At 38.5% G+C, this 13881-nt stretch overlaps 1 protein-coding gene across 3 annotated transcripts; it reads left to right on the plus strand.

Annotated features, from left to right (window-relative positions):
- The first annotated feature begins 74 nt into the window (after positions 1-74).
- LOC110068671 (serine/threonine-protein kinase PLK1-like) lies at positions 75-11113 on the plus strand. 3 transcript variants are annotated; one of them, XM_089278807.1, is made up of 11 exons: positions 75-129; positions 2768-2875; positions 2989-3120; positions 5107-5324; positions 5762-5857; positions 6700-7178; positions 7325-7417; positions 7820-7973; positions 8681-8810; positions 9373-9489; positions 10066-11113. In XM_089278807.1, exons 2-11 carry the CDS (start codon positions 2801-2803, stop codon positions 10273-10275), a joined length of 1704 nt encoding a protein of 567 aa, XP_089134933.1. In that variant the 5' UTR covers positions 75-129; positions 2768-2800; the 3' UTR covers positions 10276-11113. The 3 variants fall into 3 exon arrangements, with proteins under 3 accessions (XP_089134933.1, XP_089134934.1, XP_089134932.1); XM_089278808.1 differs by having other exon boundaries at positions 76-123; XM_089278806.1 differs by lacking the exon at positions 75-129 and adding an exon at positions 1793-2625.
- The last annotated feature ends 2768 nt before the right edge of the window (positions 11114-13881 follow it).

Genomic DNA, 13881 nt, shown 5'->3' on the forward strand with positions numbered 1-13881 from the left:
CAAATGAGCCACAAATGCAGAATGGGCGTAAACGCAGATCGTTTCAAATGTAGGCTCAATCAGTTCCCAGGCTCCATACCGTGAAGGGATTTCCCACTCTGCAGTAACATCGCAGACAGACAGGTATCTGTAAGTATTCTGTTTCCCATTCTATGTATTTCTCTTATTTCTTGCAGGTAGGTAAGTGTCTTTGCTTGTTTCCAATGGAAACAACATAACATAGGCTACCACAGCACAAGTCACATGTAACATTTATTCAGTTTTCAATTATGCTCAGATTGCTGTCAGATTGCTGTCAGATTGCCATAGACATTGAAAATGGTCTTTAGAACCTAGTGACTTGGTAATGATTAATGGGGTGGTATTCAAAAGAAGTCCAAGATGGTTGAATGGAAAGTTCAACTTTATGACTTTCCATTTTCAGGAAGAGGCTGGGGGGTACAATAATTATATGTGGCAAAAACAAAAGCTATGAAAACCAAAACCAACCAAACAAAATAAACAAAAAAATGACATAGAACAACAAAAGCAATAAACAATGGCAACAATAACAATGACAAAGCCTGTCAGTTGCAAGTATACAAGAAACTTATTAACTGTTTAAAAATTATGTCAACACAATTTTTTAGCTTGTCCAAGTTTCAATAGACCAATTTTGATATATTAAAATTCAGCCTTAAACAATAGACCTCAGTATGGGGCTCTGGGGAATAACTACAGAGTCTGTGGGGTTTATTCCCCTGAGCCTTGTGCTGAGGTCTATTGTGTTAGGCTGAATTTTAATATATCGAAATTGGTCTAATAAAGTAAGTACTTTTTGAGATAATTATAGGGAGGACAGGGGGGTCAGAACCTCCCACTTTCTGTATCCTGCTCTCCTGCTTCCCGTACCTTGATCTCCCAATTCCCGCCCTTGTCTGTCCTGCTCTGGTCTCCCATAAATTCGGAGACTCAAAACACATCCTAGTCATTTAGCTGCACAAATTTATTCTTAGGCACTTCCTTTTCCTTTTTTCCTTCGTTTTCAGCGTTACTTCTCTCACTCACACTTTATTACTTATGATGTAACCACTACCAAAGGGTTTCCAATTTTACAAGAAGTAAGCCTCAATTTTTTTAGCCCAAGGGTGAATTTTTGTTTCCTTGTCGGCTCAGAAGTCCCAAAATAAGCTAAATGCGAGTCAAATACTATTTTGAGTTCTTGTTTTTGAAAGAATTTGAATACTCAATGAAATATGACAAAAATTAGCATTTTGTTTTTCATTTCTCTCCAGGCTTCCTGCCCTCTTGAAACTCCCACTTCCTGCCCTTTTCTCTCCCGCCTCCTCTCTCCTATTCTCCCAGGCTCCTGCCCCTCTGTCCCCCCCCCCCCCCCCCACCACATTATAGAAGATATACTTGTAGTATATTTTCGTGGTAGTGATCTAAGCTTTCAAGTCACAGCTGGTGCTGCATACTCAAATACCAAGAAAATAGTTCTCAAAGATAACAGCAGGAAAACTTAAAACCTGGAGACTTGTGCTTCAACCTGCAGATTAAAATAATATGAATTTTTTACATAGATAAAAGGGATATTGTAGTCAGTGTCTTTCTCCATGTGACTCCTTAATATTATTTTGTTTTACAAAACAAAAAAAATTGCCCCGGGGTAGATTGAACAAATATGTGCGAATGTTGTAAAATATTGTTGGAGTTTGGAAAAATAAAAATGCAGAGATCAGGGTTTACTGTAATCTAATTAGTTTGGTTGATAAAAGATAAAATCAATCTCTTCTCACATCAAAATAAAATAAGTGTTTATAAATAGTTCATAGAATTTTGCAGTGAGAGAAATGAGAATGGATTAAGTTTACGCACAAATCTCAAATGTTTATTTAATTAATTAAAAATAGTTTCTTTACACTTTGCAGCTGTAGATGTTTTAAAATCTTAAAACAAAGGAGGACTTTGTCATTGTGAACATTAGACATTATTCTATGCAGATGGAGAAAGAATGTCCACAACATTATGTATATCCTTTTTTTTTCATCACTGGAGGAGGCAACGTTCAATGCCCAAAAATATCGGTTTTATTTTTTGTTCTGGTCAATTTATTTAAATTTAATTTAAATTCCCGTTGCCGTGTAACGCATGATTTGGCACAATAGTCATGGAAATTTCTTTGTTGCGTGACGCGACAATTTCATTGGTCAAAAAGTCGCATCTTCAGTGCCGTCGAAGGATCTGATTGGCTTATGATTCAAACGCAGTTTGTTTGAATGGTTTCTAAACTGTCGATCTCTTCGTTCGAAGCGACCATTTCTTCCACGAGAACGCGGCGCTCGTTCGTGAAATCTTTACTGAGAAGTTTGCTCAGAATTTTCGCCATATTCAAAATTTTTTTATCAAGGTGGAAGCTAAACACGTAATTTTGTATCGTAGAACTTTGCTTCTGGTTTATCTATACACTGAATTGTTGAGATTTTGGCAGACTTTGGACGGCCTCGTTGAGCGACTAGATTGAAGATGCATAAAGCGGCTACAAGAGATAAATACAGCTCTGCAAGAGTTGCAAAGGACTTGGACCAATATATTGTGGATCCCACGACAAAAAAACGTTATCTACGGGGCCGTTTTCTCGGCAAGGTGTGTTACAATCGCCACCAACGGTCATTTAAAAATCCTGAATCAACACGAGCAAACGAACCTTTGATCGCAAGTTCATTTTAGACTCCTAGTGAGGTATCTAAATTTGTCGTAAATGTTCTTGTTTTACACGATTTTACAGGGAGGGTTTGCAAAATGCTACGAACTCACAGATATGGAGACCAAGGAAATCTTGGCCGGCAAGATCATCTCGAAGACCATGTTGACGAAGCCACATCAAAAAGAAAAGGTAAGCAAGGAAAATCGCCTAAAAACTCGATCGGACGCCTTGTAGAGCTTGCTTTTGACTCCTAAATGTTTTGATATTTCTCTGATCGTTGAATTATTATCCGATTTGTGTAGATGTCTATGGAGATAGCCATCCATCGTTCAGTGGGTTTCAAATCAGAAACACACAAGCACATCGTTGGGTTTCGTGGGTTCTTTGAGGATGCAGACTATATTTACATCCTGTTGGAGTTATGCAGACGGAGGGTAAGCTTTTATGATTTTTAACACTGCTTCCGATTTTGCATCGACTACTTGTTCTATTACGTTTAATTTAAAAGCTTCATGTACATGTATTTTCATCGGATATTTAATTAAACCATCTCCTCTGCTTTTGTCGAAGTGGGACGCTGAAGGAAAAAAAGAAAAAGCCGTTTGTTACCGCGAAAAGAGTTCGAAAAGGGGGTGTTTTAGCCGCAAATACTGATTTTAGATGCCACAAAGGATCAACAAGTAGAAGATTTAGTGTTAATGTATTATTTTTTTTTAATATTCATAAACTTTGAAACATCCACGTAAGCTGACAGTTAAGTTTTGCTTTTGTTCTCCAGTTTACGTTTCAGCTCTTATTATAAAATATTCCTTGTTTGTTTTAAGTTTTTTTCACTTGCTCACTAGGAAAGCTAAATTACTCGGTCATAAGCGTGTTGCTTTAGATGAAGTTTTACAGGAACTAACACTTTTTTTTTACGAACACCTGTTGCTTCTCCACATAGAGCTAGAAGATGAATATTGCATGAACAATGCAGAATGGCGGAAATAGGATCCTAATGGCCTAAGACAAAAAAGGCTTCTTTTTCATTTAAGGCTGGAGATTTCTTTTCTACATTCGTAGTTAAGATATATTGGAAAAATACACCGTTTTTGAATGTCAGAATTGAAACAAATTGATATACATGAACTGGCTATGTAGAAAATTTCTACCCTCAAAAGCAAGACTTGTGATTATTTAAGGTGTTATTTATGCAGAATGAGGCTCAGCTGATATTAAAGGAAAAATTTGCATGTTCACCTGGTGTAAACAGGAAGCTAAGAAACAAAACATTAACTTGGGTTTATTTGACATTCAAATTAAAGCATGAGAATTAAATCCCATTCTGATAAAAAGAATTCTTACCACGTAAGAGTAGGAAAAAGAATCCTTACTAGTCAACTGTTAACCTACATAGAAGCGGTGTCAGTCTATAAATTTTTAAAATTATTTTGCTCTACCCTGTTTTTTTATCATTTACCATGTTTCACTAAGAAAATTTAACACATTTGATTAGAGCTTAAAATTTATTTTATGCTAGTAAATGTAAATATACATTTTTATTAGGCAAAGTTGTCAAATAAGATGTCACATTTACATTTGTGACCATCTAATGTTATCATTTTGAAATGAATATTTTATGTTTTGGCACAAGGGGTGATGAATTATTTGTTTTATTTTTTTCAAGCCACCTTTACAACAACAAAGTCTGTTGTTGGATTTGTTGAACCTGTTGCATGTCTTGTGCCCATGTTGGTATTATTGTCAGGCCAAAACAGTTGTAGGCTGCCCTAAATAAGAATGTTCTGATGGGCAAGACACTTAACTCTCCCACATTAAGTTTTCTTTGTGGTTGGTCATTTGTTTTTGGTACCTTTAAATTCTCCACATATGTATCTAGTCACGTTGCTTGGTAGGCTTTGATTTCCGCCGCTCTCTCGCATCTGGTCTTTGTTCCTCCCCGAGAAGTTCGTGGGAGGAGTGTGGGCTCGTTTCCCGAACAGCGGCTGGAAATCAAGCCTAGTCGCTTGGCAGGTTTATAAAATGTTTTAAAAGGGAGATGCACCAATTCTGCATTGCATTGATCACCATAACTACGTAGGTGCATGTGGTGGCCTCATGGTTAGTGTGCTCAACTCCGGATCAAGCGGTCAGGGTTCTATCCCTGGCCAGATGCATTGTGTTATGTTCTTGGGCGAGACACTTTACTCTCGCATCGTCCCACTCCACCCAGGTGTATAAATGAGTACCAGCGAATTTAATGCTGGGGGGTAACCCTGCAATGGACTAGCATCCCATCCAGGAGGGAGTAGAAATACCTCCTAGTTGCTTCAATTGCTACTGACAAAAGCTCCAGCCTGACGGGCCATTTGGCTTGTATGCAGACTTTACCTAATACATGTGTAATTAAGCATCCTCTTTTTCTTGTTTTCACATTTCAGTCCATGATGGAACTTCATAAACGTCGAAAAGCCCTAACTGAACCCGAAGTGCGTTACTTCATGAAGCAGATAGTTGAAGGCTGTAAATATCTACATGACAACAAGATCATTCATCGTGATCTTAAACTTGGAAACTTATTCCTAAATGATGAAATGGATGTCAAGATTGGGGACTTTGGTCTTGCGACTAGAGTGATGATTGATGGGGAAAGAAAAAAGTAAGAAAATTGAACATGGTGAAGGTTATAAAATTTAGAAATGTTTCAGGCTTGTTACCTTAGTTAATTATGTACATGTACTGTAACAGATTACAGTTGTGTAACAAAGGAAAATGTGATTTGCATCAAAGAAAAAGTGAATGAAAGTTCAGACCAAGATTTGTCAAGTCTGCCAGAATAGTAGACATTTATAAACATTTCAATGAGCTAATATAAATGTATACACCTTGGTGGAAAGATGCAAACATGAATATGGTGTCTTTATAAGTTTGTATCTCAAAATTTGAAAATAAAAAAGGGTGAACACACTCTTTTGAAGCCATCTTTTTAAAAAGTATTGTCAAATGCTTCATTACAACTCCTAGGACATGGACTACAAGTTTTACCTTTTGATTTTATATGTATAGAGTCTGATATTATTGATTTTTTTTTTTCAGAACCCTGTGTGGCACTCCTAACTACATTGCACCTGAAGTACTCAACAAGAAGGGACATAGCTTTGAGGTGGATGTCTGGTCATTGGGATGTATTCTGTAAGTTAATAATAATTTTTTTATTAATTTGTTTCTTTCTGTTTAAAAATGTGATGTATCAAACTGGCCATTGCCCAGCTATTTGATTAGACCTGTTTGCAAGCACAATACGTTGCTTTGAATTTGACAAAGCTCAATGCAAAAAATTGCCTCATTAGAGAGGACCCCTGGATTGTCAAAGAAGCACGTGACCAGACCTAACCAGGGTCTCTCCTCTCTCGCTCCAGGGGGTAGTAAGATGAGAGACCCTGGGAAAGAGGTTGTATACTTGCTCTGATGAAAATGTTTACATTCAATATTGTTGCATATCACACATGTAAAAATTAATATATCAAACACAAAACTAAAGCCTGAAATTGACCTCATTTCCAAGCACTAAGAAGTATATTATCAAGCACTAAGATTTGAAAATTCATGGTTAACACTTCTTCAGTTCTGTGTCCAGTGTTTGTGGGAAACAATTGGAAAATTATAGTTAATAGTAATATTTGCTTCAAACTTGATTTGGGCACAAATAAAAGAAGAATGGTGCAAAACAAAGTTTAATGAGTTTTAGTTTTGATAGCTACATCATAGGAGTTATTTATAATCAACAGATTCCTTGCACTATTGGTAAGAATCAGAATGGAGAAAAAATTGACGGCCAGGAATTTAGTAAGGCTGAATATATATGTCAATGGGAAACGGCTTTTTGGTCAATTGGTTCATTCTTAATCATGGTAACACTGATCAACACCAAGAAATTCTAGGGCTACAATGCATGAACATTAATGCATGAAAATGTAATCAACCTGTTCTGTATATTACAGAGGCCTTATCATATAAGTATTATCTATCCACAGGTACACTCTTCTTGTCGGCAAGCCACCTTTTGAAACCTCAAGCTTGAAAGACACATACCAGCGAATCAAGAGAAATGAATACTACATTCCTTCAAAAGTCTCGCACACAGCCCAACTTTTAATCATAAAGCTATTGCGACCAGACCCCGCAACAAGACCAGGTCTACAAGAGGTTCTTGATGACGACTTCTTTAAGGGATTTACACCTAGTCGCATGCCAGTCAGTAGCTTAACTATGGTGCCCAGGTTTGCAACAGGGTCATCTTCAAATCTTCTTGGTATGTCTAGAAGGCCACTCAATGAGTTGAACTCACAAGAAACTCGTCCTGCTACCACTGCGGGAAGAAGAGACAAGGCTGCCTTTTTAGAGAAAGTTAGTAATAGAAGATCGCTTGGTATCAGAGTTTGTGGTGCAGAAAGTAAACTGATTATGCCTGGTGAAGCTGTTGCTGAGGAGCTGAAAGATGAAAATCAAGAAGGTACTTTGAGACTAAATCTGAAAGCAGTTCTAACTCTAATCCTATTTAACAGTTACAAACAATTTTCCCTTTAATTACCTTTTTTCAGCATTCTTTGAACTCTTAAATATAGTTTATGATTAATTTTGTACCTTTTTTTGTCACAGTGATTCCTAAAGATTGCTACCTTGGGCAGCTCCACAGTCACATCACAGCATGTCTGGACACTAAACCATGTCACAGAACATGTATCAATGAAGGTAATTTCCATTTGATCATTAGCAAAACTTACAAGTTCATTGCAGCTGGATCCTGCTAATTCAAACTCGGTTAATTCGACCCTAAAACTGTTTCTCTTGGATTTGCCCTTCAGTTTAAGTTATTTACTAACGGCTATTTCAAACTCCCACCATTTTGAACTATGTTTCACTTCTCCTGAGGGTTTGAAATGGTAGGGTTCAACTGTATTTCCACAAGCAACATTTGATCTCCTTCCTGGTCTCATTTGCCCTGGACTACTGAAATTTGCAGTTGGGCTAGGAATTCTAAGATGCCAGCTGTGATATAATACTCTGACAGTTATGTATGGATCATTTTGAACAGTAATCAATAACTCAGAGAATTTCGACAGTTGACTGAATGTGATTGTTATTTTTGAATAGATGAAGCAGAAGACCCTGCTTATGCACCGGTGTACTGGGTTGGTAAATGGGTGGATTATTCAGACAAGTATGGCTTTGGTTATCAGCTAAGTGACAACAGTGTTGGTGTTCTTTTCAATGACCTGACAAGGCTCATCCTTTACCAGGATGGAGAGTGAGTAGCAAATTCTTCATTTTATCCAAAATCAAACAAGCAGTAGCCTCATTTTTAGCATCCTTGACTTTGGATCAAGTGGTCCGGGTGGTTTGTGTTCTTGGGCACGACACTTTACTCTCACAGTGCCTCTCTCCACCCAGGTGTATAAATGGGTACCAGTGACTTTAATGCTGGGGGTAACCCTGCGATGGACTAGCATCCCATCCTGGGGGGAGTAGAAATACAGTGTACTCTTAGTCACTTCATGCTACAGAAACCTGGATAAGCTCTGACCTGATGGGCCACTTGGTTCATATGCAGACTTTACCTATATGGTTTACGAAGCAATACAGTGCAATTGCAATTTTTTCAAACCACATTGCCTTGAAAAATCAACAGGTTTGATATGTCACGGGTAAATGTCTTCTAAAATGTTTTGCCAAGAACAAAGATCTGCTTCAAAATATAATTGGAAGGTTCAAAGAATCAAGTTTTTACTAAATGTGGATTCCACGTAATACACCCAAAACTAATTTAAAAAATAAGGGCAATTGCATAACTCATAAAAGAGGAATTTTTTTTAACTTTAAGCAGTACCACAAGTGCTGTAACACACAGAGAAAATAAAACCAGTTGGCTAGACCTGAAGGCCACCTTGTTACGCCTTGCGGTGGTCATACATTACTGCTCTAAAGCAATATGGCATTGATGTTTTTTTCCTGTAGTAATCTCCAGTACATTGACGAGGAAGGAAGTGAACATTACCACACCTTAAAGGGCTATCCTGAATACCTTGAAAAGAAAGTTAGACTCCTGAAGTACTTCCTTAGCTACATGAATGAGCACTTGCTAAAGGTATATATTTTCTGATCAATATTGTTTTCATATACTCTGCAATACTAACAGATGTAACTTTCTAAAGGCGTTGCAACTGCATGTATGCACTTAACAGAACTTTAAGTTCATCAATCTTATCTTCAGAACTTAACTTCATTAGGTAATTTAGTGGGCAGCCATGCAAGCTTTCAAGCGAAAAAAAAAATCCGCGCGTGTGCATTGTATATCCTCGTGCAAGATTTTTGTGTCCGTTTGTCCAGTTGTTTAAATGGGTACCAGCGAATTTAATGCTGGGGGTAACCCTGCGATTGACTAGCATCCCATCCACGGGGGGAGTAGAATTACTCCTAGTCCCTTCATGCTACTGAAACCAAGATAAGCTTCGGCCTGACGAGCCACTTGGCTCGTATGCAGACTTAACCTACATGTACCTTTACCTTGTCAAGTTGTGTGCTCAGCCACTTGACTAACCGTGCTAGCCCAAAATCTCCACACACTCCATATTCCCTGAACATTTGGACATTTGGGTCTGTCCTTTAGATTGATTGCCTTGATTAAACTATTATTTATATATTTGTAGGCTGGAGCGGGTTCTAAGGGTGCTAAAGAAGATGAATCAGGAAGGTTACCTTTCTTGAAGCAGTGGTTTCGTACCAAGGACGCCATTGTACTTCATCTTACAAATGGCACTCTACAGGTAAGAGAACAAATCACTTAAGTGTCTATTGTTGGTAATTGATTTGTCAAACGATTTGGAGACCTTGCCTCGGCTCGTCACAGATTCTCTCGAGAATTTTTGCGTTTTGTGAGGTTACGTAAAAGCTAACACCCAACAGACAACTGCAGAAAAATCGCGGCGCCAGGCGCGGGAAAACGCACGTGGCCGAGTCGTTCGATTCGTCATTTGATTGGTTGAGAAAGCTGGTAAGAAATTGTTAACGTTTTCTCATAGAGATGTTTTGAAACTGAATTAACTTACAACAGCTTGAAACTTTACGGAGTTGAAAATTCTTGTAAAATGCCTCTATTGAACAAATTCTATATCAGATGAAAATTGAAAAAAAAAATAAAAATAAAAATAAAAGCGTACTAAATATAGTAAGGCAAGCTGTTTAAAGCATTTTGGAATACGTGAAAGAGTTGTATTGAGCAGCTAAAAAATGCTTTGAAGTGAAACTTAATTTACCCTCGCTATGTTACTTCTATATCCTGGGTGATTGAACTGTGACTCGGTTTTTCTAAAGGAAATTTTTCTTTTTTTTTTTTGTTGCAGATAAACTTTTTCAAAGACCACACCAAGATTATCGTTTGCCCTCTCATGGGTGCCGCGACGTATATTGATGAGAGCAAGAAATTCCGTACATTCCCTCTAAAGAACATTGAGAAACATGGATGCTGCAGGAGTTTAGCCAGTCGACTTCATTATGCTCGTAAGATGATCGATCAGATTCAGGAGACGGAAAAAAAGGGCAAGAAAGAATGAGCAGCATTTCTTATAGACGAGACTTGTGAAAACATTTCCTTTAACACATCTCGTTTCAATTCCTGACGGAAATTAAGATTTCTCCTATTTTAGTCAATTAGCCCTATGGGTGAAGTTTTTACCTTGAAATGACGGATTCTGTCCATTGTTAAAGTATTTATTTGCGGAGTTATAATAGGTACAATATTTTCAACTGGGAATTCAACTTTCTGTTTCAAAATTCAATTCCTTGCTTAAGATTGTTTCTGATGCACTTCCATCAATTTTGGCCAGAATTTCAAGTTTTTCACGTTTCAAGTTGATAAGATTGTTCATTCTGGAGAATCCATTCTATAATTCTGTTTTCTCAGTCTTTCTAGATATTTTCGTGCCTTTTTATTATATATGTTAGAGATTTTGAGATGAGATTGCAAAATCCCAGTTATTAAATCTTTTTGTTTAAAGACTCGTATTGGACTAGCTTGCAGTTTAGGCTAATTTCAAATCCAAATGACATCCTCCGTATGAGCCTCTATTGCAAGCTAGTTCCAGGCCACTATCGCGAATACGAATAGGGCTTATTGCCTAACGCTTATGAGTTTTGCACCATTGTACAATGACGTTAAATCACTCAAAGTTTAGTGTGTAGATACATGTATTTGCAATTATAGTTTTTCTTAATTCGAACATCATTCCAAATGAAAATAATCAAATTTGAAGAGATTTGTTCTAACAACTTTGAAAATGTGAAATTATACGTTCACAATAGTGGAAACGAATATTTCAATAGTTTATCCTTTATCACCTGTTGTATGTAAATAGCTATTTTATCTCTAATTAAAGAACTGCCTCGACAATATCCTTCAGTGTAATATGTTTTTATTTAATGTGGCTTAAGGAGCTGCAATTAAAACCATGTACCGTTGTGGGAGGCGCGGTGGCCTCATGATTGGTGCGCTCGACTCCGGATCGAGTGGTCCGGCTTCGAGCCCTGGCCGGGGACATTGTGTTGTGTTCTTGGGCAAAACACTTTACTCTCACAGTGCCTCTCTCCACCCAGGTGTATAAATGGGTACCGGCGAATTTAATGCTGGGGCTAACCCCGTGATGGACAGGGGGATACTCCTAGTCACTTCATGCTACTGAAACCGGGATAAGCTCGGCGCGGCTTGATGAGCCACTTGGCTCGTATGAAGAATTCTTTTACCGTAAAATCCCTTACTCTCATGCAAGCACGTTACTATGTAAACCAGCTTTACCAGGTTATTTTTGTAACAGGAGGTCGAGAAGGAGTTCTGAGCTTGTCAAGTCGTGAAAAAAAAATTTAGATATAAGGATAAACTGTTAAAAACGAGGAGAACAATCACCCACATGCTATGTCCTCTTCATTCCTGATTTTAACTATTCGGCGTGTAGTATGCAGTGTAGCCTTACCATATCAGTCCAGTCACAGGAGCGAAGAGGATGAGTGAGAGAGTGTGCGAGTATGCCTTCGTAACCAAACACCTCTTGTTTAGCATAAAAGTTCGTAGGAGGCAGCTTGGCCGAGTGGTTAGGGCGCGGACTTGAAATCCAGAGGTCGCGGGTTCAAGTCCCGCTCTGACCACTAAGCTGGAGTTGTTTCTCGGTAGACCCTAGTTCAATTCCTTTGTTATGCTTGTAAATAGCCAACTAGTCTGCCTCCCGCCAGTTGGAATTTTTAAACTTATTAGGTTTATTTGCAACATTTGTTTCTTTCAGTTTAAGTGGCATGCCTGAAAACTAGCTAGTTGTAGCTAAGTGCATCGACCACTATAAACATTAACAACAACAACTACACGCCACTCCTCGCTCAGTCTTGTCTAAAAGCGATGATCGTCGTATTGCTTCGCCCCATATTGTTTGTCTTCATACATTTTGTTTTGGCTGATCAGATCTCTTGTAGATCCTACGTTGGCGGCGTTTATCGTATGCGGTCCTTTGCAGTTTCTGGTTTCTCATGAGAGAATCAGCCTGAGGTGACTGGCAGCAGGTGGCTCCAAGGGAGAAGAGTGTTTCATCGGGATGAGGGTAGAATGCAAGGCTGATACCACGTGAAAAATGTTTCGAGACACCAACCTGACAAGAACTGATAAAGTAGGATCGCAACAGTGGACAGCTGTTTCGCCCTTCTTGGGGCTCGTCAGCACTGTGTAACGAAGATATGTAACGCCAGCCCAACAGCCAACACACATAAATTGCAAAATGACCAGTTCACCATATCAAACTCACTTGCGCCCCGAAACAAACGTTGCCACATCACGTTGCCAGCCTAAACATTTAAACATTCAACGCATGGCCAGTACCATGCTTTAAAAACGATAATAACTTATCAAAGCCTGGGCATTGTTTGTCGGGGATCCCAGTGAAAATATGTTACCATTTTCATTGGGTCAAATGTGCTTTTTCATGACTTAGGTAGAGAAGCAGTTTCAACAAAGCTGAACCGTGTCCCTGTGTGCATATATCTATCGATGGAGTCTCTCGCAGAGTAAAGATTTAGAGATTTTGTGGTTTGCTATAATTGGAATGTGTTTTTACGGAAATACTGTAATTACCAAAAAATCGTGACATAAATCTCGCTATGGATTGAAGATGGAGCAAGTCATGTCAAAATTGCACTTCTAAAGATATATAATAATTATTTTTAAAAAATTGAAACTTGAATCAGTGTGTAAAATATTAACAATGGAAAGATGAACAAAACTGGTTCGAGTGGCCGTATTTATAAACGGGGTAAAATTGTAAAGGATTACTGATACAGGCTGGGATTTCGGAATGTGCAGTGGCCGTTGGCCGTATCAACGGGTGGCCACCTCAACGGGCTTTTCTTATAAGAAGATGTATAGACGTTTCGCCGGGACCCGAAAAAGAGTGGCCGTAATAACGAGGTGACCGTAGTAGCGAGGACCAATGAACATTTACTGCCTATCGCTACTTTCAGTAGATCCTTGACCTGAAACAACACTTTGTTGAAAATAACTTATATTTACTTCAAAATACAAATGCCCTTGGAATTTAACCAAGTGGTTGATCTTAAACTGAGTTCTAGTTCGCTTTGGTGTTATATATTTTCAACGCTCTGCGAATTCCTTTTCCGAATAGGGACTGGTAATTGAGCCTTAAATCGTCCCAAGGTAAAACATTTCAAATCCAGTTGCCTAACTGCAGGTTTTGGTTGGTGTAGCTACTTTCGAAACCGTTGCTTTCGTTGGTTCCCTGCTACTTACACAGAATTCTTATTGTCACACGTCCCAAGGGTCTTCATACGTTCGGATAAAAGTTAACGGTCATTTGATCAGTGTTGCCTAAATCTAAATCTTTGCTGTGCGAGAAACCCTCAGAGAGAGCTGGTATGTGCGCAGGGATACGGTCAGCGGTTTGTGAATCGCACATGTAAAAGTGACCGTTTTAGATATTAGGTCATTAATGTCTAGGTGCCGTATAGTAGCTGAGCTAGGAGAGGCTTTAAAGCATTCAGTAGAGGTAGCATTCTGAATAATTATGCTGGAGTAGATGGTTACGGTCGGTTACTCTCTGGAATGGTACGGGAGAAGAAAGATGATGTATAACAGTTCTTGACGTTTTTGTTTGTCTGAGCGTTTCTAT

The sequence above is a fragment of the Orbicella faveolata genome, unplaced genomic scaffold (genome assembly GCF_042242905.1).
Source record: "Orbicella faveolata isolate gen_17 unplaced genomic scaffold, um_ofav_v1 contig_46, whole genome shotgun sequence".
Taxonomy (NCBI): Eukaryota; Metazoa; Cnidaria; class Anthozoa; order Scleractinia; family Merulinidae; genus Orbicella; species Orbicella faveolata.